At 45.6% G+C, this 25,191-nt stretch overlaps 1 protein-coding gene across 1 annotated transcript in view; it reads left to right on the forward strand.

The window, feature by feature from the left end:
- Positions 1–25,191, forward strand: part of PDZD2 (PDZ domain containing 2) — a 230,326-nt gene that overhangs the window by 200,679 nt on the left and 4,456 nt on the right. Inside the window, exons 14-23 of the mRNA XM_069492397.1 lie at positions 3,899–3,980; positions 5,455–5,489; positions 6,244–6,400; positions 7,007–7,809; positions 9,975–10,119; positions 12,687–16,746; positions 17,530–17,647; positions 19,550–19,651; positions 20,342–20,612; positions 23,420–23,554. Coding sequence (XP_069348498.1) covers positions 3,899–3,980; positions 5,455–5,489; positions 6,244–6,400; positions 7,007–7,809; positions 9,975–10,119; positions 12,687–16,746; positions 17,530–17,647; positions 19,550–19,651; positions 20,342–20,612; positions 23,420–23,554 — 5,908 coding nt within the window. The remainder of the gene's footprint in view (positions 1–3,898; positions 3,981–5,454; positions 5,490–6,243; positions 6,401–7,006; positions 7,810–9,974; positions 10,120–12,686; positions 16,747–17,529; positions 17,648–19,549; positions 19,652–20,341; positions 20,613–23,419; positions 23,555–25,191) is intronic.

The raw sequence follows: 25,191 nt of genomic DNA on the forward strand, positions 1-25,191 counted from the left end.
AACAGCTTGTATCGAGTTCTCAGTCATTCATGACCCCAAAAATGTTAAGAATCATTTTGTTAGGGTGTGAAGACGTTACTATTGTTAGACAAATAAAAGATGAGACCCAGTTTAAAAAGTGGCCCTCTCCTCTGTCTGAGCCATTCTGGACCTGAGCAGAATATTTCTGTTATTTAGGCCTACAAGCCCACTAATTTTTTCTTAGCATCAGTATCACACTGTTGATCCCATACTGAACTTGCAGATAATCATAATGCCTACATTGCTGGCCTTTGCTATTTTTTGGTTATATCTGTTCTATGCTTGTACAGTTGCTTTAAATTTTTTCAAGCTAACCATAGGACACTTTAAGTTCAACTCAACCCACCTTGAGCATGATTTTTTGTTGTTTTGAGTATTCAGTGTAAAAAAATCCTTTTTAAATTAGCTTATCTCTAACACTGTGATCACCTTGTATTTAACAAAATATAACCTTTTAAAAACTCAAAATGCACATTAAAAATATTAGTGCTTACTCATGCCCATCCTATGGTCACTCCTTTTGTATTATTTGTAGTATTTATTACATCCTAAATGTTCCCAGGCTGCTGTGCATGATGTACCTGTACACCATTTTAAGATTAACAAGTCTATGCCAAGAGATCTTGTAGGTCCCCCATGTGCCACATCTGAGATTTCTTGATAGCATCCTTTTTAGGCTCTTAGTGATGTTCATTTTTCGTACTGGTCCTCCCCAGTACAAGTAAGTGCTATCGAGCTGTGGCTCCCTGTCTTGGCTGGGTATGTGATGTGAACGACAGTGCTTGGACAAAGATCACCGTTAGACTGACTCAAAGGCTACTCCCCAACCTTCTTTTCCACATTGTTTTATCTATATGCATTCTCAGAAATGTCTTGCATAAAAAACTTTTAATAACTATCATTCATATAAAACCAAATCCTATTTCCACCTTTTTCCATTTTTTTCTTACTTGTCACCTCCCATGTTTCTCCCTTGTATTCTGTGATCCTGACACTTCTTTTAGGATCTGCTTTACTTTGTTATTGCTGTCCCCAGGGTTCTCTTTGGATCACTTTTAACAGCATTTTTCCTCATGGATACAACTAGAGCAGTTCTCAGCTCCCTCCAGAGTCCCCACTTGGATTCTGCCACCCACGTCCCCCCTTTCACTTGGAGATGCAGTCCAGTGAGCTGTGGCTGACCTGACACATCCCTCAGCAGCATTAGAGAAAATTAAGTTTTCAGTGGTCTGCAGTCATTGGAGTCAAGGCATGTCTGACTTCAAAATCCTCTCCAGCATAACATGGGTCATGATTTGTTCAGAGGTTCAGTTCATTTCAGCCCAAAAACACATGTCTATTTTTGCCAATACAATCAAACATCAAGATGGCATTTCAGTGTAAAGCAAAATAGTCCTGGTGGACTGGTGGTCTGTGATCCCATTGAATATGCAGGTTGGTTCATGTTTCTAGCCACGGTAAAATGGTCTTCTGCAAGAGTGCTGGAGCTGTGTCCAGCAAAACGAAATTTCAGTGTTTGTTTGACTGGATTTCACGTTTCTTCCTAGGTAAACATGATGTTCTTAGTTGTAATATCATACCATATTTTCCCTTTGGTCAAGATTCCATTTTATGTTTAATGTATTTTTGTACCACTTATCCCAGTATTTCATGCCAACAATACATTTTGATACTAAATGTATGTGCTTCCCTAGTTTTCTTGTTGTTCCAAGAGAAATACCACAAGGATTTTCTTTTCTCTGTTTCTCATAACATCTGGAGCAGTGGCTGCCCAACTGGGATATTCAAACCTTCCAGGTCTAGTCAGGCTGAGATTTGGACCTGCTAGGATAGCAGCTTCTAGCTTATGTTAAGAGGAAGAAAGTAAGAGAAGTCCATTTTTCTCCTGCTCAGAAAAACAATTATAAATATTGAAAGTCTAGTATCGAGAAAAATAGCAACCACTGTTTAAGCTGGTATTTTCCCTGGCTCATTTAAAAAATATATATATTCTTTACTTTGCAGAGGGGGGTGTGTGTGTATAAGTGTATATGCCTGTGCACGTGTATGTGTACATATTTTATTTCCTGTGAAGCCTACTATAAGGTATTACATAAAGGCCATTGTGTGATTATGATTTATCTGTTATGTTAAAATATTATGCTGAATCCTATATAGAAATATTTATTAAGACAAATTGCTTCACTTATCTAAACATTATTTATGCTAAATATTATTTTAGTGCACAAAATTACCATTCTAAGTTTAAAATATTCTTACCTTTAAAAAAGAAACTCTATAAATTTTCTTATTACTTTAAAAAAATATCATATATTTCAGCATATGTCAGGCTTTAAAAAAAGTCTTCCCATGAATAATGACAGTTATGGATAACAACTGAGGGAAAAAAGCCATGAATCTGCCATGATACTAATAAACATAGAAGGAATAGAGGAGTTACAAAATCACTGTTTTGAAAACTTCATAGTAATAGTTGATTCAGGCAAGAATAATCAATGATGATAAAAACCATGGGGTAAAAATATATTGGGGAGCAGGACATTATATATTCTCAAACTATTAATATTTATTCACAGTTTACTCATTAATGACTGAAAAAAAATCCAGTGGAGAAATCTGACAAATTCCATACTAATCAAGAGATCAAAGTTATCACCAATTATGAGACACATCGACTTTGAGTGCCTCTGGGTGCACTGAGAAGGAAGCCATTTTTGTAGTTTTTCTGCCAAAAAATACATAATCTAAATCTAAGCATGAGGAAACTATCAGACAGATCCTAATTGAGGGTTTGGATTGGCCTGGTTTCTTCCAAAATATCAGTATCATGAAAGACAAAGAAAGGCTCAGGAACTGTTTCAGATTAAAGGAGACTAAAGACACATGACATCTAGATCCTGGGTTGTATTTTGGATTGCCAAAACCAATTTTTTTTATAAAGCATTAGTATGCAAAGAAGTTGATCCATGACAGTCTGCTACAGGTCCGCAACAAGATGAACTCGCATCAAGAATGTAAATCAGTTACATCGCTATGCACACCACTGAGTTCAGCTGACATTTTTTTCCCTAGCAAGATATTGTTGATGAAGGAGGCTGCATGCTCGTTTGCATTCTGGAGGAAAGTCCTTATCACAGGCTGGTGTCAAACTTTCTGTGAACTAGTTCCAGCCTACAGACACACTTTGAATAGCACTTCTAAAGGACAGTATTGGAACGATTGACTGAGTTGGAATATGAAATGTATATTAGACAGTCATCAACATTGAATATCCTGAATTGGATAATAGTATCATGGTTATTTAAGAGAATGTCTTCATTCTTAGGAGATACGTGCTAAAATATGTATAGGTGAAAAGAAAGGTCATGATGTCTGTAACTTACCAGACAACTTACAACCAGAAGTTGTAACTCTGTGCGTGCATGTGTATGTGTGTGTGTGTGTGTGTGTGTGTGTGTAGAGGACATGCATGTAGATGTGGCAAAATGTTAAAAATTAGTGAATCTAGGTGAAGAGTATACTATTCTTGCATGTTTTATGTAGGTTTACAATTGTTTTAAAAAAAGAATTAGAAGTGAGTGTTCCAGAGAGGGGCAGATATCAGCCATGTTGTTGGTAAAATAGCACCTGAATGCTTTGCTTACTGAACTTGGGAACCTGTTGAAGGTCTTGTGATGCATGCATTATTCGAAGCGATCCACAAACCCAGGTGTGCTTCCTACATGTCCTGAGCTATTGCTTCAGAGGATGGTCATAATCTTTGACCCTGTGGTTTGCCTCTTAATCTGCACTCAACTCTGACTCTGGTCCTTGCTACTTTTATTGGGGAAAACAAATAAATAAAACCATCTAATTTGTGCTTTCTGCTGAAAATCAGGTTTCCGAGCAGGAAATGGATGAAGTGATAGCACGCAGCACTTACCAGGAGAGCAAAGAGGCCAATTCCTCTCCTGGCTTAGGTACTGTAATTGCACGTTTTCATTCAACATTGAGAAGAGTTTCTCGTTAAGTTCACCCACGGGGCACTCCCCAGTGCAGTATCACTGGATTCTTTGTAATTTTCAGGTTTGGCAAAAGTAGCTGTCAAAGAGAGTCTGTGCTTTCTCTTGGCTGCTACTTTTGATTTTTGCAGTTATTTAGTATATGTCATTAAAGATATAATCATGCATGCTGCTTATACAACTTTCAAATAATTTGCAAAAGCGAGTTAGCGTTTCATGTATTTATGCTCGATTCATCTGAAATGCTGTAGATGAAAGGGAAATGATAACCAAAATATCAGTAGTGTGGTAGATGCAGACTACATTATCCATCCAAAAGCCCAAGATTTCTTTACGTGACTTTAAAAGTTTCAATTCAAAGAGGATAATATAGACGGCAAGAATCCTGAGTTCCCCTTTAAGTGGAAAAATTCAGGCAGAGGATTGAGACAATTGGAATTTCATATGAATTTAAAATTAAACATCATATTAAATTTTAAAACTAATATTTCCTGTAGCATGGAAGCCTAAAGGGATTCTTCAAAACACTTCTTAGCTCGAGATTTACTGATGTTCAGACTAATGTCCAGGAGGAAAAGGAACTGAGATGTCAGTTACTGGCTGTCAGAGAGAGGAAAAGGCAGGCACAGGATTTTTTGGCAACCATGAAATACCCTGATTATCTGCATTCACAATGAATATATTTAAAGTGGGCATGGCCACAATAGGCTCTTTATTCAACCAGTTCGTTATCCTGACCTGCCTGAAAGCTGTGCTTTCATAATCCCGCATTTCTACTCAGTCATTTATAGAAGATTTTGTTAAGCCGTGATCCTCATGCCCAAGGTCTCTTTTGCTCATGGGATAGAGTTTAAAGTCTAAATGCTCAGCGTTTTCATCCTTCAGTTAAAACCTAGAATAGATATTCCACCTTCTCCTCAGTTCTTCCATGAGTTTCTTGGGTGATGATCATTTGTTTGTTCAGCAGATATCACCAAACACTTAATAGATACCAGGTCCAGTGCCCAGCACTGTGCAGTCAGATCAGTCAACATCTCTGCTCTATAGGTTGTTAAACAGTTGGGAAGGAAGACGAGATGCAGCCACCTATAGTTGAATTATACTACCTGTATGAAGATTGATATGTGGGCAGGATAAAATACTTTGGAAAATAGACGAAATTACTTCCAGTTGTGATCATTGTGTGGGGAGTAGCATCCAAGCTAGGGCTCGAAGCATCAGCAGAATCTTGGCAGTGGGATGGGGCTGGGGATGGGGTGCCCAGGTAGACTGCACACACGTCCACACCTGTGCACATTACCCCTCAGCGCCAGTCAGGCAAAGGGAGTTTTGTTTAATATGTTTGGCTCGTCCTTTTCTAGTTAAGGATGTGAGCCTATTGGTGATTTGAACTTCATTGTTTTTACAGTATGGTGATTTTTTCCCTCAACAGGTACCTCCTTGAAGAGTCCCTCTCTTGCAAAAAAGGTGAGTCAAGGTGTACTGCTCCTACCTCACTCAGCTGGGCCACAAACCAGTTCCTGGGGCCCACAAGTCAAGCCTGAGGGCCCAGTCCCTATTTCTGCCCAGGAGTCATTTTTGCTACTTTATGCAAGAAATAGTAACAATGCCAACTTGAGAACAAATACACAAATGTGTATTTCTTTTATTAAATATTCATCCAGGAAAAGAATAGAGTGACAAAATAAAAGAACTGAACTACAGCTTGCAAAATAACTTTTCAAACTACTGCATGATAGCATGGCCCAAGTCAGTTCTTGGGGCTGGGAACTTTAAGGACACTGTGGCATCCTCCTCAGTTATCCCTCATCCTCCCTAAATCCCAGCGGGTCAGGGTGGAGGATTCAAACTCCCCTGGGTTTTGTTCATCCCTTGGCCAGACGCGTGGCTGGGAATTGCATTCTGCCATCCTGTCCCAGCCCCGGGGTTTCCCAGGATGGCTGATTTACTGCTGCTGTGAAAGTTTTGGCTGCTTGCCAACAATTTGGCCCCCCAAAAAGAAAAAAATCTCTAAAACCATTGGCAGCAAAAGTCACCTTTTTCATTCATTCATTATTAATTCAGCGATTCTAAAGTAAATGGAAGGGGCATTTAGTATCACAGCTGTTTTGAGTGACCATGGATTAGAACAAAGTGTTCTTGGAAAGATAGAAAACAATTGCCCATTTCTATCTGCTTCTGGTCTATCCTCTTAGGCATGTGACATTTTCTGCTTCCACAGGACTCCCTGATCTCTGAATCTGAACTCTCCCAGTACTTTGCCCACGATGTCCCCGGCCCCTTGTCAGACTTTGTGGTGGCCGGCTCCGAGGACGAGGATCACCCGGGAAGTGGCTGCAGCACGTCAGAGGACGGCAGCCTGCCCCCCGGCCCCCCCAGTAAGCAGGGGAGCCCCGGAGGGCCCTGGGCTCTGCACTCCAGTAAGCGATTACTAGTTCCCACCTGCACGGGAGGCTGCGGTGGTTTCGCTACCCTGGTGCTGTAATACGGAAAAGGAACCAGACACCTCTGGTGGAGCAGGAGCCATCTTCGTACCCTGACTAAACACAGGGTTCCCTCTCGGAAAACGCAGCTGCTACTAACGACGGGCCACTCAGCTGTGCGGTACAGGGGCTGGGCCCACGTTCTGTACCCAGGGGCTGATGGTGCCCTCTCTCTATGCCATTTACATAATGTAGTATTGAGTTTTATGGCATCAAATGACATGCTTCTGTCTCCAGAAAGTACACATTTGGGTTAAACTATCCAGAGGCTGGGGCTTAAGGGGAAAATAAAAGGTAGGTCAGTACGAAAGAAAGACGGGCTGGCTGTCCCACTCTGTATAGCTCCCAGGAAGCCATGTTGTCTAAGCCTGGGGTCCAGTGGCGGGAGGTGTGTCTGGCATTAGCGAACACAGAACTTGTGTGTAATGGTACAAAGATGGGATCAGAGTATGAGACCAGGAAACTCAATTCCGTTTCACTTTTCTCCCCACACCCTGCCAGCTCACAAGGAGCCGGGAAAAGCCAGGGCCAACAGCCTCGTGTGTCTGGGAAGCCCGCGGGCCTCTGGGCTCTTCCACAAGCAGGTGACAGTTGCCAGACAAGCCAGTCTCCCCGGAAGCCCCCAGGTCCTCCGAAACCCTCTCCTCCGTCAGAGGAGGGTGGGCTGCTACGATGCCAGTGATGAGGAGGAGTTTGATGGAGAAGGAGACTGCATTTCACTCCCAGGGGCCCTTCCAGGTCCCAGAAGGTCTCTGACAGAGGATGACTCTAGGCACGCCTTGACGACCTCTTCCAAGGCCATGGATGGCAACAACCCAGAGGAGCAACCTCGGAAAACACTGGTCAGCAAGGCCTGCTCAGCACCTCTCATCGGCAGCTCAGTGGACCTAGGGGAGAGCGCCCCAGAGGATACGGTGGACACTCCTTCCCACACAGCCAAGCCGATGGACTCTGCAGAGGTCCCCAAGGCGGGCACTGGGGGCCTGTGGAAGAAGGAACTGTCAGGATCGAGTAGTTTACCCAAATTGGAATACAAAGCCCATGCAGGCACCCAGAGTCCAATGAGCACAGAGAGCCCCAGTTCCCCCCAGCAGAAGAGTGAAGGCCTGGGGTCCAGGCACAGACCAGTGGCCAGGGTCAGCCCCCACTGCAAGAGGCCCGAGGCTGAGGCCAGGCCCAGCGGCTCAGGAACGGTCAACCTGACCGGCAGAGCCACGGAACCATGTGGTCTGGACTTGAAAATCCAGGCCACGTCCATCAAAGTGACCATCCCTGGTTTTCAGCCAGGTGGAACCATGGAGAAGGTAACTGACTTTCTCTCAGTCCCTTTGAATAGAGGTAAATATTGTGTGAATGAACGTGGAGTCTGTTGTAAAGCACGGGAAGGATGATGACTGGAGAAATATCTTTCTACAGAGCCCTTCACTTAGATACATGGACTACTGGGAGCTCATTCATGTATCAGCAGGTTCTTAGCCAGCCATGAGATCATTTGGCTAAAGATATAAATTGCTCTCTTATCTGTATGCAGGACCTATGGTGATGATGGAATGGCCATGTGACCAGGGGAAGGTGGAACCCTGGGCCTGGTACCGACTCCTCCACTGACTAGTTAGCACCAGTTGAGTGATGACTTGGGCGAGTTACTGACCTTCCTGAGCATCAGTTCTCTGGGCCGGCTCTCTGCCTTGGTCCTCTCAGAGCTGGGGAGCCATCAGACATAGGTTAATGGTGGTTCTCTCCAGCTGATAAGGTTATAAGTGATCCCTAGTTTTAAAAACTTCTACAGTGATTATGTATAATTGTAGCTACTCACAACCTTGTGTATCTCATGAAATAATGGGGACCCATTCACTTAGAAACTGATAATGCACCACATTAAACGCAAGTTAATATTGTTTATGTTACTTGGTTCCAAGTATGTAAGACTTATCAAATTGTTCATTTTTTAAAATTTCAATATATCTCCACTTCAGGAAGGAGAGAGTAAGAGAAATTAATGTTGTTTACAATTTATTCAACATAAATAATTTTTTTCTCTCTCTTTGAGCAGAGAAGCTGATATAACTTAAATGGCATATTTATAAAGTTGTGTGTTCAAGTGGTTTATATAAACATGTGTAAATAGACCCAGAAAATGTCATAAAAGCTATATGAGGCAGAAGGCTTTTTTTTTTTTTTTAATAGAAAAATCTTTTTTCCTCCTCCTCAAATGTCATATTTTACCTCCAACCAGCACAAGTGTCACTGTTTGGCCATTGAGTAAATACCTTCTCTTAAAAACTACCATCAAGCTTTAGATAACTATGTAAAGCCAAATCAAGATCTTTATTCATAAAAGTCCATACCTATTAAAATAAGAGATTTTGTAATTCTGAATTTATATTCCCAATAACTATAAAGCAGCATTTAAAGCTTTTGTACAAAAGATTTTAATTTTTCTCATAAAAATTTTAGTGCCAAAATTTAATTTTATTTACATATGAGAAAGAAAATAGAATGCGTTGCCATAAACTATGTCTTCAAATACTGAAAGCAAAAAAAAAAAAAAACCCTCTCTCTTTTGGTAAATGGATTGCCTTCTGTTTGTGTTTACTACATTTTTTTAAATTAAGGTGAAATTTATATAACATAAAATTAACCATTTTAAAGTATAGAATTCAGTGGCACTTAGTACATGCACACAGCAGTGTGACACCACCTCTGTCTAGTTCCAAAACTCTTCTACTCTTTGTTCCTTATATGCCTTCACTAGTAAATAGAGAATTAACCGAGTTAAACCCTGTGAAGGTTTCCCTTAGCCAGCAATTGACATTTTACAAAATTATTTTTTACAAAAGCTGCTGAAAGGCACATTATCCCTTTCACATCTTTCCTCTGCTGCCACCTTTGGGCCACTTTATGACTTCATTAACTCAATGGATAAATTTCTAATAAATCTGTTACAACTTTTTGGTAAAGTTTTAAAATTTCTTTGCAGTGGGTATAGAAGTAAGGAAGATAATGTAATTGACACTTGGCCAAAGTGAAGTCTTGAAATATTAAATGTCAATTCCATTTATCCAGATCGGGCTTCTCCCTTGCCACCAAACCAAGGAGCTGGTTTTACAGCCTTGGTTATCTCTGTGCAATATAACAACAGTAATACCTTACATCTATATGGCCTTTTATATGCTGCATGCTGATTTTATAAGTGTTCTCATTGAATCCTCTTTATTTAAACTCTATGAGTAAGACTGGACAAGTCTTATCCCCATTTTAAAGTTGAGAAAACTGAAGCTTAGGGAAGAAGGACAAGACCTCACAATTCCCAGCAGACCTTACACCCAGAGTCTGAATCTCCTGGCTCCGAGTCCCAGGCTCTCTTGAGTTTTCCCAAGCCAACTCTCTTCTATGTGTGATAATGTTCTCTCATGATGCAGAAAACCTAAAAGCTATTTCCAGTGACTTGTGGTTGTCATTGTGCCAGGAATCCCTGGGAAAGCTGACCACCACAGATGCTCATGTCCCAATCAACAGTGGCCCAGCCAGTGCTCTGTCCCACCCAGACACCGGACACCTCACAGAGAACCTGTCCAAAGTTACCCCAGAGCAGGGGCAACAACCCGTGACTGGTAAGATTATTTTACCATTCATTAAGCTTAAAGATGGGAAAGTAGATGCCCTAATAAAAGCATTGCACATTGGTAATATTGAGGTAAAGAAAGAACTTTTACACAAATTAGTAATATTTAAATGCTGCCTGTATTTATGACTTTACTACATCATTGTGCCTAAACTTGTAGTTTTAATTCCATGTTGAGTACATCCATTTTCAGTCCGTTCAACACTACCCGTTTTCTGACACCAATGAGATAGATGCAAGATGAATCAGAAGGATTTCTCACCCTTCAGAATCTCAGCACTCTGCTTATGTGAAATCGAATACACTGAGAAATGGCAATAGGAACCTCCACAAAGGAAAAGTAAAACAATATCAAAAAACTATACCTAAGTATTGATGAGAGATGGAGTAACATCATGGAAGCAGAAATCATCTCAATATTTATTTGGCTACTCATCACCTAGTATTTGTCTTACTGTGTCTGGCTTATTTCATTTAACATAATGCCACAAATGACAGGCTTTCATTCTTTTTTATCACGGAATAGTATTACATTGTATATATATCCCACATTTTCTTTATTCATTCAACTGTTGTTAGACACTTAGGTCGATTCCATTTCTTGGCTATTGTGAATAGTGCTGCAATAAACATGGGGGTACAAATATCTCTTTGATACACTGAGTTCATTTCCTTTGGATATTTACCCAGTAGTGGGATTAATCTGGATTGCTGGATCTAACCTGGATTGCTGTGTCATATGGTGGTCCTATTTTTAATTTTCTGACAAACCTCCCTCTGTTTTCCATAATGGCTGTACTAATTTACATTCCCACCAACAGTAAGTAAGGGTTCCCTTTTCTCCACATTTTTACCAATGCTCGCTTATCCTTTGTCTTTTGATAACAGCCACTCTAACTGGAGTGAAGCAGTATCTCATTGAGGTTTTGATTTGCATTTCTTTGATGATTAGTGATATTGAGCATTTTTTTATATACCTGTTGGCCATTTGTATGTCTTTTGAGAAATGTCTGTTAAGGTCTTTTGCCCATTTTAAAATTGGATTATTTGGGTTTTTTGCTATTGAGTTGTTCGAATTCCTTATATATTCTAGTTATAACCCTTTGTCAGGTACATAGTTTTTCTCTTTCTGTGGGTTGTCTCTTCACTCTGTTGATTGTTTCCTTTGCTGTACAGAAGCTTTTTAGTTTGATATAATCCCATTTGTCTATTTTTGCTTTGGTTGCCTGTGCTTGTGAGGTCTTACCCAAAAAAATCCTTGCCCACTCCAATGTCATAAAGCATTGCCCCCTATTTTCTTCTAGTAGTTTCTTAGTTTTAGATCTTACATTTAAGTCTTTAATCCATTTTGGGTTGATATTTTATATATGGTGAAAGATAAGAGTCAAGTTTCATTTTTCTGCATCTGGATATCTAATTTTCCCAGCACCATTATTGAAGAGACTGTCCTTTCCTCAACGTGTATTATTGGTACCCTTATGAGTTGGCTGTAGATGCATGGATTTATTTCTGGGAACTCTATTCTGTTCCGTTGGTCGGTGTGTCTGCTTTTATGCCAGTCCCATGCTGTTTTGGTTACTCTAGCTTTATAGTATATTTTGAAGTCAGATAGTATGATTCCTCCAAATTCCCCCCCTCCACAAGATTGCTTTGGCTGTTCAGGGTCTTTTCTGATTCCATATGAAAATTAGGATTGTTTTTTCTATTTTTGTAAAGAATGTCACTGGAATTTTGATGGGAAGTGCATTGACTCTGTAGATTGCTTTGGGTAGTATGGAGATTTTAACAATATTAATTCTTCTGTTGTCTTCCTCACCTTTCTCCTCCTCATTCTCGGGCCAAACTATCCCTCGTGAACCCACTTGAATCCCCACCTCTTCTGTCAAGGCTTCTTGGGATAATCTGGCCTTCTAGTTCTCCCACTCATCTGAACTTTGTCAAGACAGTGAAAGCTCCGTGTAGACTTGTATCCTGTCCGTAGTGTTCTGTATGTTCTCTCCAATTAACCTCATCTTCTGCACTAAAAAGGAAGTCTCTTAAGTACAATGTCACTCGCTTCCCACGACATGAGGCTAAGCCTGCACATGACTGGACAGATGTGGGGACTGAGAGAGTTATGAGGTCTCTGCCGAATCCATGCAAAAGCTGAGGAATCAAATAGAACAACAGCCTGACCCCTGCAACTTTTGCCATCAGAGAGTGGCTCGTGTAAAGAAACCCAGGCAAAGGATTTCCGGAGTCCCCAGTGCTTGAAAATAACCAACAGGGAGAAAAACAGGCAGGCCTGAACATTTATTCTGCCAGCTAGTCTGAGTTATTTTAGAGCGTCTAAAGCAGGGTAGTATTTGTTAGAGATGGGTGCTCTGTAATTTTAGGGACAAAAACAGAAAGACAGGAAGGTCCACATTAGGCTGTGGAATGTCTTTCTGAAAAAGGAAAAAAAATTGGGACTCGTTATAACTTTCCAGTTTTTAACAATTGAGAGGTCTCTTGTTTTCTCAGATTTTCCCCTTTATCTCCACTACAGCCTCACCTTTTGTTTATATTTCCACACAGGACGGGACAGCTCCCCAGACCTCATCCCGCCCCTGGGGAAGAAGGGGGCCACACACCCTGACCCCAGCAAGACCCCAGTAGGTGCCGAGCAAGTCGGTCAGCCCGAGAACGCTGGCCAGCCTGTGTCACCCGGGGGCTCCAAGTCCAAGGGTAGATCTCCAGTCAGTCTGGCCCGAGAGGGCAGCACGTCCCCGGGGGAAAAGGCAGTGGCCCCTCCTGACTGCAGCAAGACCGCCTCAGAAGCCAGCGTGCCCCACAGCACCAGGAGGGCAGCTGCTCTCAGGGGAGCAGGACCCGGAGCAGAGGGAGTGACACCACCTAGTACCATCCTGTCACAAGACCTCCTCACATCCCAGGAGAAGAGACAGGGAGCATCCAGTAACCACAGCGAGGCTTTGGAAACCACGGGAATCCGTGCACCTGAAAACCACCGGGAGTCTGCTCTGCTGGAGGGAACAGATTACGTGTCCGCAAGGACACCGCAGGCCAGCCTCTCCCTGCTGAGATCCACTGACTCGACCAAAGGAGCGTGTGGCAGTGTCTCGGGGCACTGCTGCCCAGCGGGGAGCAGAGAGAGCCCCGTGACGGACATCGACAAACTCATCAGGGAACTGGATGCCTCTGAGGCAAGGTCTCCATCTTCCCAGAAAGGACAGCGTGGGAGTCCGGAGGGCAGTTCTCAGGGCCACCCTCCAGCAGGAGCTGGAGGCGGGAGTTCCCGCCACGCCGAGCCCATGGTGGTCACAGGGGGCCAGGCGCCCTCCCCGAGGAGGGCCCGGGCTGCGGGTCCCCTCCCTCAAGCACAGTGGGCCTCCCAGGCTTCAGTTTTGGATTCAGTTAATCCTGACAAACACTTTACTGTGAACAAAAACTTTCTGAGCAACTACTCTAGAAATTTTAGCAATTTTCATGAAGACAGCACCTCCCTCTCGGGCCTGGGCGACAGTACAGAGCCATCTCTCTCTTCCATGTACGGTGATGCTGAGGACTCGTCTTCTGACCCCGAGTCACTCACTGAAGCCCCACGAGCTTCCGCCAGGGACAGCTGGTCACCTCCTGCCTCCCGTGGCTCTTCTCACAAGCAAGATGCTCCAGAGTCCGAGGAGGAGCAAATTGAAATCTGTTCCACGAATGGCTGCCCCAATCCGCCCTCGAGTCCTGCTCATCCCTCCGCCCAGGCCGCCCCCTGCCCTGCCTCAGCCGAGGTTCTGCCCCTGAAACACAGCGCCCTGAGCGAGCTGGCGCAGAGTCCGCGTGAGAAAGCCGCCTTCTTGCCGGGAGCCTCGTGCGCTTCCATCCCAAACTCTTCCCCGCCATTTGCACTCTTGGATACAAGCTCGCAGGAGCACAAAACTCACGCGGACACAAGCATTTCACAGACCCACAGGCCACAGGCCTCGTGTGCACAAGAAACAGTGGAAGCCACCAGCACTAGTTCAGCTGTGGAACACAGTCCGCCTTCTAACGTCACCAAACATCCCCACAAGCCCCCGGTCACTCTCAGCTGCCCCAATATGGTAAATGGTTTGGAACATGACCTGCTGGGTGATGAAACTCCACATAAACATGAAACAAACATTAATGCAACTGAACACCCGTCCTCCTCAGGTGTGGATGTCCCTAAGATTGGAGAATCTGTTTTGGCAAACCTACACATCTCTGAAAGCCAAGACCTGGATGACTTGCTACAGAAGCCAAAAGTGATCACCAGGAGGCCCATCATGGCCTGGTTTAAAGAAACAAATAAAAATACGCAAGGTATGCACGTGCAGGGCAGGGCTGAGAAGGAGCAATCCACGACGCCAGCCAGGAGTCCCGACTCCAAAACTCAGCTGTGGAGCTCAAGCCACACAAAGGGGGTCACCGTGCTGCACAGCCCTCCGCAGCCGAAAATGAACCTGGAAAATAAAGACCCATCCAAGAAAAGTCCAGTGGAAACGCTTCTGAGTAGCTGTCCGAAACCCAAGTGTGGCCCTAAGCTGAAGAGGCTGAGCATCAAGAGCAAAGGCAGAGTCGGCGCCGAGGTCCCCGCCACCAACACTGCGAAGGCTGGGGGACCGGACCACAAGAAGCCCCTCATTTCTCCCCAGGCCTCCCATAAAATGCTCTCTAAGGGAGCGTCACAGCAGTTCCATCTGGCTGACCACGAGGAACCCGACAAAAACGCCGCAGCCAGCCCCAGGTCTCCCCAGTGTGCGCTGGAGAGCAAGCCGCCCCTTGCTGCTGCGGGGTCACTGAAGCCCTCGGCATCAGACACGAGCATCAGGACGTTCATTTCAGCCCTGACCTCCCCCAAGACCCTTCCTGAGCAGGCTGCACGCACTAGGTCCCACACGGCCGTCCACTCAGAACCTGACAGCGGCTGCCCCACTGCCCCCAGATCTCCCAAGTGTGGACCAGAGGGCAGGGTGCCCCGTGCCGATCCCGAGCTGGGGAGCCCCGTGGCACCCAGGAGCAGCGTGTCCACAGCAGGGAGCAGGCAGGGCGAGCAGCGCCCACCCAGCCACGCGGTGTCGGCATCAGACGTGGCCCAGCCCAGGCTGACTGGTGAGAAGGGAAGCAACACAATTGCTAGTGATGCCCTAGAAAGAACAAAGCAGCTGAAAATAGTTGAGATTGCTTCTGAAAGCGCGCCAAAGAATGCATGTGGTGACAAGCCAGCTCAATGTGACAGGCAGGGAGGGTTCTCGGCCCAGAGCCACTGCCAGGAGAAGAGTGAAATCAGACTCTGTCACCAATTAGTGGAATCGTCCCCAAATCATCTGTCCTTACTCACCTCTCATCCCTCCCAGGGAGAGCAAGAAATGCAACGATCCTTCAGCATGGCAAAACTGGCTCCCTCCTCTGCCCCCCAGCTGCCTGCTAAAAAGGCAGATTCCTCCCAGGGAAAATCCAGCCAGATGTCAGACTCCCTAGGGGTGCCCAAGAATGGCGGAGCAACGGGCCCCGCGGGGGAGGACCATCCGTACTTCACACCAAGGCCAGCAACCAGGACCTACTCCATGCCCGCCCAGTTCTTAAGCCACTTTGGACGGGAGGGTCACTCTCCACACAGCCCCGGTCGCTCTCCTCGGGACAGTCAGGTCCCTGTGACAGGTGGGGGTCTCCCCGAGGCAAAGGCATGCAAAGCTGGTATTCTTGGCCTGGTTAACGGACAGGGTGTATATAGTGTAAAACCTCTACAGGAAACATCGAGGAACCTTCCAGCAACAGATGAAGGGGATGTCGTTTCAGTCCAGGAGACGAGCTGCCTAGTCACAGACAAAATCAAAGTCACCAGAAGACATTACTGCTATGAACAGAACTGGCCCCATGAATCTACCTCATTTTTCTCTGTGAAGCAGCGGATCAAGTCTTTTGAGAATTTGGCCCACTCTGACCGGCCTGCGGCCAAGTCCGGGGCGTCCCCTTTTCTGTCGGTGAGCTCCAAGCCTCCCATTGGGAGACGGTCTTCTGGCAGCATTGCTTCGGGGAGCCTCAGCCACGCCGTGGATGCAGCGGCGAGGTCGCTGAGACGCAGCTTGAGCTCCTGCAGCGAAAGCCAAAGTGAAACCGGCGTCCTTCTCCCCCAGATGACCAAGTCCCCATCCAGCATGACGTTGACCGTCTCCCGACAGACTCCGCCAGAGACCAGTAGCAAAGGCCCTGGTTCCGACCAAAAGAAGTCCCTTGGTCCTTCAGGAATTCCCACGCCAACAGTGACCCCAGCCTCTCCCATGAAGAGGAACAAGTCCTCGGTGCGCCACGCCCAGCCCTCGCCTGTGTCCCGCTCCAGGCTGCAGGAACTGAGAGCGTTGAGCATGCCGGACCTCGACAAGCTCTGCGGCGAGGACTACTCGGCGGGGCCCAGTGCCGTGCTCTTCAAAACCGAGCTGGAGATCGTCCCCAGGAGGTCGCCCGGCTCCCTGGCTGGAGGCCTTTCATGTCCCGAGAAGGGTGGGAATGGAGCCTGTCCAGGAGGAAGTGGCCCTAAAACCAGTGAGCCTGGGACACCCAGTCCAGCCGGTGATACGGTCAGAACTACCCAGGATCTGCCTTCCGGAAAAAGCTGGTCAGTTAAGTAAGTATCCGCCTCCTACTTTCATTTAAATAAACTTGTTTTCATTTGGAATAATTTTATACTTATAGAAAAGTTGCAAAGATGATACAGAGTTCCCACGTACCTCTCCCCCACTCTTCCTAATGTTAACATCTTGCATAACCACAGTCCGTTTGTCACAAGTGAGACATTAACGTTGGAATGATGCTATGAACTAACCTACAGACTTTATTCAGATTTTGCTGAATAAATTCCACTAATGTCCTTCTATTCCAGGACCTCACATTGCAGTTAGCCCCCTTTGCTTTTAACACCGTTACTGGCAAAATGAAAATGCCTGCAGGGAAAAGTGTCTGCCAAACTGTGGCTCTGAGGACGGGATTCTACAGGACATGGCGCTTAAGCAAAAGCAACACGAGAGGGGTGGGAGGACAGAGAAGGCTGCAGCTCACAGGAGAATTCGGGCCTTTGAAGGCAACTGGAGTTAAAGGGGAATTTCTAACATTTTAAAATATTTCACTTGTGCCTATATATTGAATATTTTTAAATATGTCAGAAATGTTCTGTTAAACTGCTGGTCCCCTTAATGTCTTGGAGGGACCCCTGAATCCATACCAGTTCCCCTTGCCATTGGCAGGGAATGACACTATTCAGGATTCTTCAACTGGTCTGGAATGGGATTTATGACCGAGAGCACGAAGATCAGAAAATACCTGTAGAAGGAGATCATTTTAAATGCATCCTTATAAATTGGAGAAGTTGCTTTCTTCTTTAATGTTCTTCACATATATTTCTGTTATTTAGTTTGGATCGACTTCTAGTCTCGGCAGGGGAACAGCAAAGATTACAGTCTGTTTTATCATCAGTGGGATCAAAATCTACTGTCCTAACTCTCATTCAGGAAGCGAAAGCACAATCAGAGGTGAGTGGAATGCAGAAAACACGGTGTTGGTGCCGGGTGCGTTGGTGCCAGGTGTGTGCCACCAGCTCCGACGGCCCAGGAGAGAGCCCTCCCCGAGTCCCAGAGAGGACGTGTGGGGTTCTGAGTTTTACAGCATGGTCTGACTTTGCCTTCCTTGCTGCCAGCTGGCTCTAGAAGCTGGACCTTTCTTGCATGCTCGGGTGCCACGTTGGTGTCACTGCTGTCTTAAGTCCCTAGTAGCAACTAGTCACCATCCACCACACCCTCCCATTCGGAGCGGGTCTGCAGCGGGTCCTCAGGCAGTACCAGGCATCTTGGAAGTGCTGAAGACTGATCACAAGCACCTCTTGCCACTTAAGTGTGGACAGAAACTGGTCGAGGGAGCCCCCTACTGGTGAAAGAACAGTTCCATCAGTGCAGCCCTGCCCTGCCCTTCCCTGGCCCTGGAGGGTGGCTGAGCCTCGAACAATGTGGGGGCAGGGACGCTGACCTCCTTATGGTCAAAAATCTGCATATAACTTTGGACTCCCCAAAGACTTAACTACTAATAGTCTATTGTTGACTGGAAGCCTTACTGATAACAAACGGTTAATATATATTGTATGTTATATGGTGGTAACTTGTCCTGGAATACAAGGGACTCCCATTTTCAAATATTCTGTCTCTTTGCTCCAATAAGACACTTACATATCTAAGAAGTATTCATATTTACAGCATCAACATTACAATCTCTGAAGCTGGACAAAGATGGTTTACTGGACCACATGTTCCTGTTGTTATTTACAAAGTAGCCACCATCCTTCTCCTCACTGACCCGTGTCTGTGCACATGTTTGAAGGTGCCCATGAAGTCAACGTCCCAACCCCCTCCCCAAAAGTTCTGCAAGGCATTCTTGTATCAGCATCTATAGGGCTTTGGTTCAAATGAACTTTTTTAGAGATGTATAAAATGCTTGGAGTTAGTCCTCGTGACTTAGAAATGAAACTAAATATTTTTTATTTGTGTTCCCTCCCCCGCACATTAGAAGTCGTTTCTTCTGTCAGCGTTTTCACTTTCTCTCATCAAAACAATCCTTAAGAGATATCGTTAGATTCGTTTTCTATTGCTGTGTTTGAGGACACCTTGAAGTGATAGCTTCTCAGTCACTTCACGTGAAACCTAGCAATGCAGATCTTTACAATGTTGCTGAGTCGTATCCAGAATGTGATTAAAGGAAGTCAAAATTTAGAATAATTAGCTCAGCTAATTTTTTATGTGAAAATCTTTTATTCCAAGATGTTGTTTGATCAATACATGAAACATAGGACAGTTTTTATTACTTAATCCTAAGACACTACTAAGAATGTTTTAGGTCTCAGTATGAGTTGACCATTAGTTTTAAGATACTTTATATTTTATGATGCCAGTTAATTAACTGCACCTGAAATCCAATGACCTGAACATGGTGAGCGTGGTGTACAAAACATACGGCCTCAAGATGCTCTTATCCTGCCTCCTGGCACTTGTCTTTTTGCTGTTGCTGGAACTGGCTTTGCTAAATTGCAGACTTAAACAATTATAGAATAAAGAATTCCCATCGTGGTCAAATCATGTGCTATGATCAGATTTGGGAAGACACAATCTGGTGCCTCAAATGGCTTAAAGACTCGCAAATTCTACATTGTCCCCTGCCCCGGTCCTGGTCCGTGTCCCCCTTCCCTGTGCTTCCACAGGTGCAGGGTGGATCCTCGGAACTTGCCGTGTAGCCACCACCCAGCAGGTGGTAGAAATGGGTGGGTCTGCGCTTCCAGGAGAGCTGGCGCGTCCCAGTCGGCGGTAACGGGTACTGACAGGAGGGTCTGCGCCAGGCTTCCTCGCTCCACGCACAGGGGCTGTAACCTTTTTCCTGTTTCTTTTCGTTAGAATAAAGAAGATGTTTGCTTCATTGTGTTGACTAGAAAAGAAGGCTCCATTCTGGGATTCAGTGTGGCAGGAGGGGCAGACGTGGAGCCCAAATCAGTCATGGTAAGTAGCGATGTCACTGGGCTCTCGGGGAAAATCCCTCTTTGCGCAGCCCAGAATTTGATCAGGACACAGATTCCAGTTGGTAGGTTCAGAGATGCTGGGTTTTGTTTTCTGCTACCACTGTGAAGAGTGGGGAGAGTTGTATGTAATATTTTCATTGACATTGACAGACATCAGCATTTTTAACACAGAGCTGACATGATATATAGGCCAAATCCCAACACCTATAAACACTGTTCTCTACATCTTTATAATTTGCCTAAATATTTTCTTTAAGCACCGGAAAAATATCAGAATCGGCTGACCACAGTTGCATTTGCTGATAAAGTTACTTCTTTCTCAAGGATAGTGACGTAGAACTTTCCATCACTTACAGGCCTTTAGGTTACTAAGGAGGTCTCCTGCACTGGACAAGCCCAGGGTTGTCTTTGTGTGACCCCGTGGGTGCCAGGCACACACTGGACACCCACAACAAGTAGAGTGAAACTGCGTGCAGACACTTGCGTTGACCATTCCATGCCCCACACTGAATATATGTTTTTGATAAACCAACTGTTTGTGTGATTTATACAACTTGTCATTACAAAGTTGCTTTACTTTGCAGTTTACTGATTTGCAGTTACTCTGTCACTTTTACTGGAGGTCATAAATGGATCTGGCTTTTGTTCCCTTTCCCTTTCCTTGTCCCAGGTCCACAGGGTGTTTTCTCAGGGGGCGGCTTCTCAGGAAGGGACCATGAGCCGAGGGGATTTCCTTCTGTCAGTCAATGGCACCTCATTGGCTGGCTTAGCCCACGGGGATGTCCAGAAGGTTCTGCACCAGGCACAGCTGCACAAAGACGCCCTCGTGGTCATCAGGAAAAGGACTGATCAGCCCAGGCCCTCCACCAGGCAGGAGCCTCCCACGGCCAATGGGAAGGGCTCACTGTCCAGAAAGATCATCCCCCTGGAGCCTGGCATTGGTAAGACATCAGCTCCACGGTCAGCAGAGCAGATTCTGGTTGAACATAAAGGAAAATCACAGATAAATTCTGCGTCCCCAAAATTAGATGTAGCAAAGTCTAGTGCATTGGGGATGGTTCTTGCAAAAGCAGTGTTTCAAATAAATTATAAAAACCCCCCAGTAGTTTAAGCCGTGCTGTTGAAGATTTAAAATAACTTCATGACAGCTCCTCTGAATGTCCTGAGGAGGAACCCCTTTCATATTTACCTCTTCTTGTTAGCACTGCCGAGTAAAACAGGGAACTCTTGTGATGGGGGAGTCAGTGTCGCAGGAGAACTTCCAGAACCGAGATGTATCCTTGGGAGCCATCAAGGTTGGGATTCTTTCCTTTTTTAGAAGAGGGGGCAAAAGTGTTTTGTGTTTGAGAACAGAGAATGCAGCTTAGTGCAGCGTGAAGAGCTCGCTAGAAGAGGTGCAGAAACAGGTTTTCTATGTGCCCTTGACACTCAGGGCCTCAGAACTAAGCTCGGCATCTGTTCTGCAGCGCGGGCCGGTCACTGCCCTCAGATGCGTACTGCAGGCCCGCCACGGCGCTCAGGAGCTGTGTCTCTCTTTAGTCGAGGGGACAAAGCAGAGTCTGCAGAAGTTCAGCTCGGAGCACTGCCCTCTGGGAGGGGCCTTTCGTTTCTCCTCAGCGTCTCTCCCTGATAAAGTCAGGGGAGCTGAATTCCTTTGCACCACTCGCCTTTGTTGTGGCCTGAGCAAGGCTTTGCTGAATATGGCTCTGATTCCATTGAACAAATGAGAAATACTTCTTGTCCGGAGGCCTCTGCGGTGGTGTCTGCAGTCTTCCCTCTGCTCTGCCGTCTCACTTTCCCTCTCCGAGAGCACTGAGGCCCTTCCCGACGTCGGCAGCGCCTCAAACCACCAGCCCTTGCCATGCTGGCTGTTGCCCAGCACCGTCTCAACTGTCTGGTGGATATTCAGTGGGACCCTGGAAACTGAAACTGCTAAAGGAAACCACTTGGCACTTAGTCCTAACAGCTTACAGAGTTTTTAAGCCCTGTAAACTCCAATATGAGGGGTTCTTCCGTCACTTATAATCATGAGGTATTCTTGTGTACCTCCGAGGCATCTGGCCTTGAACCAGAGCCTGCAGAGTTACCAAACTGTGAGCACCTAGAGGGGCGCAAGCGTGTTGCTACTCCTATTCTCAAACTTGTTCCTATTCCATATTCTATTCCTCCACCCTAGGTTTTCCTAGTCCTGTGCGGTTAGTCCCTACCATACATGAGAGTGTCAGACTCGGGGCCTGATGCAGTAAGCTGACAGTACAGGCACCTGGAAAGCTTTTCCTAAAAATCATGATGCCCAGGAAATTCCCCAGGTGAATTAAATAAGAGATGCTGAGGAGTGGCCAGACACGGAGGCTCACGCCTGTAATCCTAGCACTTTGGGAGGCTGAGGCAGGAGGATCACTCGAGGTCAGGAGTTCAAGCCTAAGCAAGAATGAGACCCCATCTTTACCAAAAAAAAAAAAAAAAAGAAAGAAAAATTAGCTGGGCATGGTGGCATGCACCCATAGTCCCAGCTACCTGGGAGGCTGAGGCAGGAGGATCACTTGAGCCCAGGAGTTTGAGGTTGCAGTGACATATGATGATGCCACTGCACTCTAGCCCAAGTGACAGAGCAAGACCCTGTCTCAAAAAAAAAAAAAAAAGAAAAGAAAAAGAAACAGAATCCTGAGGGTGGGGACAAGGCCCCAGTACTTTTTTAATGTTCCCAGGTGATTCCAGTATGTAGTGAGAGTTGAGGCCCCTGTACTAGGCCTGTTTTCCTGTTTAACAGCAAGTTAAGTCACTTGCTGAAAAATATTGCTGCTCCCAGTGTTAGTAAATGTCCTTGAGACCATGTAGAATGGCCTTCTTTAAACCACAATAATGGACTGGCCTTTATGTGTGAAGGTGACGATGTTAGCTTGGTCTCAGCCCTAACGAATACATTAAGTGGACAGTTTAATCCATCTGTGGTGCTTGCACTGCCTACCAGTCAACTAAGTGCACCTTCGCACTTAGCTCTGACATCCTGGCTGGTGCAGCACGTAAGGAAGGAAAATGAAAAGCAAGTTTACGATCCCCATTCAGAAACCCCAGCCAGAGGAGCACACAGTGCATGCGAGTTAGTTGCTGTGGAGCAGACATCTCCATGGAAACGCTTCTCCGCACAGTGGAGCAAGATGCTGGTGGCAGCAGCCCGTGCGTGTACAGTGAGGACAGCCACACCCAGTGCCATGGCTTCCCCTCACAGGAGCACGAGTGGCGGGCGGGGGTGGGCAAGGAGGGAAGCTCTGCAGGCTCCCAGGGAGCTTGGAGTCAATTTTACAGTCTCATGTGAGGCTGGGCATTTTGGTGCTGCCAACTTTTAGTACCAGAGAGTGATATTCCCATCGTTGGTAACCAGAGCTGGCAGGAAATCGAATTTGATTCCCCAAGTATGACTGCAGTCTTCACTGAGATGTGCGCTACCTATGTGTGGCTTAACAAGAGCAGTTTGTTTTCTGGGGATTTCTGCTTGGGCATAAAAGCGCTCTCCAGTGCTTGCAGAAAACACACAGAAGAACAAAGGATGCAGGAACACAGCCAGGAGTGCAGCTCCCAAGTTGGGAGACCAACTCTTACTCTGGGACCAAATGCTGTAAGCACCTCAAGCTAGATGGGACTCAAGGGTGCCAGGAGTACACGATGCATGAAGCAATGCGTTTGGGGGAACCTGGGCAGATGGTGCGATGAACAACCCTGTCATTCTTAACGCACACCATTGCTGCAGGGAGAAGCGTGGCTGTACATGATGCTCTGTGTGTTGAAGTGCTGAAGACCTCGGCTGGGCTGGGATTGAGTCTGGATGGAGGAAAATCATCGGTGTCTGCAGACGGGCCCCTGGTCATTAAAAGAGTATACAAAGGTAATGTCCTAGAAACCTCAGCTTTCGATTACCTGTTTTCTTTCCATATATGTCTCAATGAAAAATTAGTGCCTTCCATTTGGATATCAAACTTGTTTTTAAAAATCTAAAATGTTTTCAGTGGCTTTGTGACATACAGGGTTTATGTGTGTCAGCCCTGTTTTAGACATTTAACTCAGAGCATCCACCTGACAACCCTATTGGGCAGGTACCATCATCCCCATTTTATAAAAGGGGAGCCTGAGCCACAGAGCAGGTAAGAAGCCAGCTCAAGGCACACAGCTGTAAGTGGCAGAACCAGGCTCACACCCAGCCGTCTGGCACCAGAGGCTGTTCCCCAATCCTTCACTCCATGTTCCATCTGTGCTCTTAAGTGATACTGCTGTTACTGATGTGAACGTGCCAAGCTAAGCCCTCAGACTTGCCAGTCAGAAGTGCTTAATAGCAGCCAAGATCTCACTGACTTAAAATACCAGACTGCACGAAAGCAGGACGGGAGAGGTAGACGCTACTGAAATGGTTGGTAAATAGAAGTCTCTTCATCAACTTGAATAATGCATTTTATGCTCTTGGCCAGTTTTCAAAAATCTCTTATGTTAAGAATCTATATAATTGTACCAATTATATTAATACAGTTGTACCAACAATATCAATATATAATTACAGATAGACCAGAAACCCATTTAAAGTTAGAGCATGTAAGAGAGTAGGTCAGAGAGTAATGAGGTCAATTCTTCTCAGCTAAGGATTGTTGTTTTTTTTTTTTTAAATGACCACCTAGTTAATGACCTTGTGGTATATTTCTACAATTACATAATAATTCCAAAGTTTCTTTCCTCTCCTGACACACAGTGTTAATAGGAAAAACATTTGTTTTAATGGAGAGCTGTACTTTAAAAAACATCTCCATAGATCAGAAGCGGAAGTGAAGCTCCTAGTGGCGCTAAGCAGGGCTGCAGAGGAAGCAGAGTGAGAAATGAATGTGCGCTGGAGGCTGGGGCTTCAGTGCCCTGCAGGGGCAGGAGCTGAGCACCCCGGGGGCGGGGGCGGCGGGAACCAGGCATCGTGTGATGCAGAGGCCCGGGACTTGCTCTCTGCTTTGCTGTCGGGTAGCAGCCAGGGACAGGCTGCCTGCTCATGGCCCTGTGGGCAAGCAGGAGTCGGGTCTGTGCTATGGATGATGTCTGAATTTATGGGACCAGAGTAGAGAGAAAACCTCAGATTCAGTAAGCTAACTGGTCAAGTGGACAGAGCAGGAGAACAGAGAGCCGAGCTCAGGCAAGCGTGAAGCAGCTCGACTGCAAGAGCGCTCACAGGGTGCAGGAGGACATCCCTTGCCAGCAGACCCAATAAACAGGAGAGCCCCTTAAAAATAAAGGCAGGTATATTATCTCTGAAACAAGACCAAGAGGGTATTCAAAAGTAACACCCACATATGTAAAAAATCAAAAGGCAAGCCGGGCACAGTGGCACCAGCCTGTAGTCCCAGCTACTCAGGAGGCTGAGGCAGGAGGATCGCTTGAGCCCCGGAGTTGAGTAACAGCCTGGACAACATAGCAAGACCCCGCTCCCCATTAGTGAAAATGGAATCAAGTATATTTTAAAAGTTAATGAATCAAATTAAAAAGTAGACTAAG

Source organism: Eulemur rufifrons, chromosome 17 (genome assembly GCF_041146395.1).
Source record: "Eulemur rufifrons isolate Redbay chromosome 17, OSU_ERuf_1, whole genome shotgun sequence".
In the NCBI taxonomy this organism is placed as follows: domain Eukaryota; kingdom Metazoa; phylum Chordata; class Mammalia; order Primates; family Lemuridae; genus Eulemur; species Eulemur rufifrons.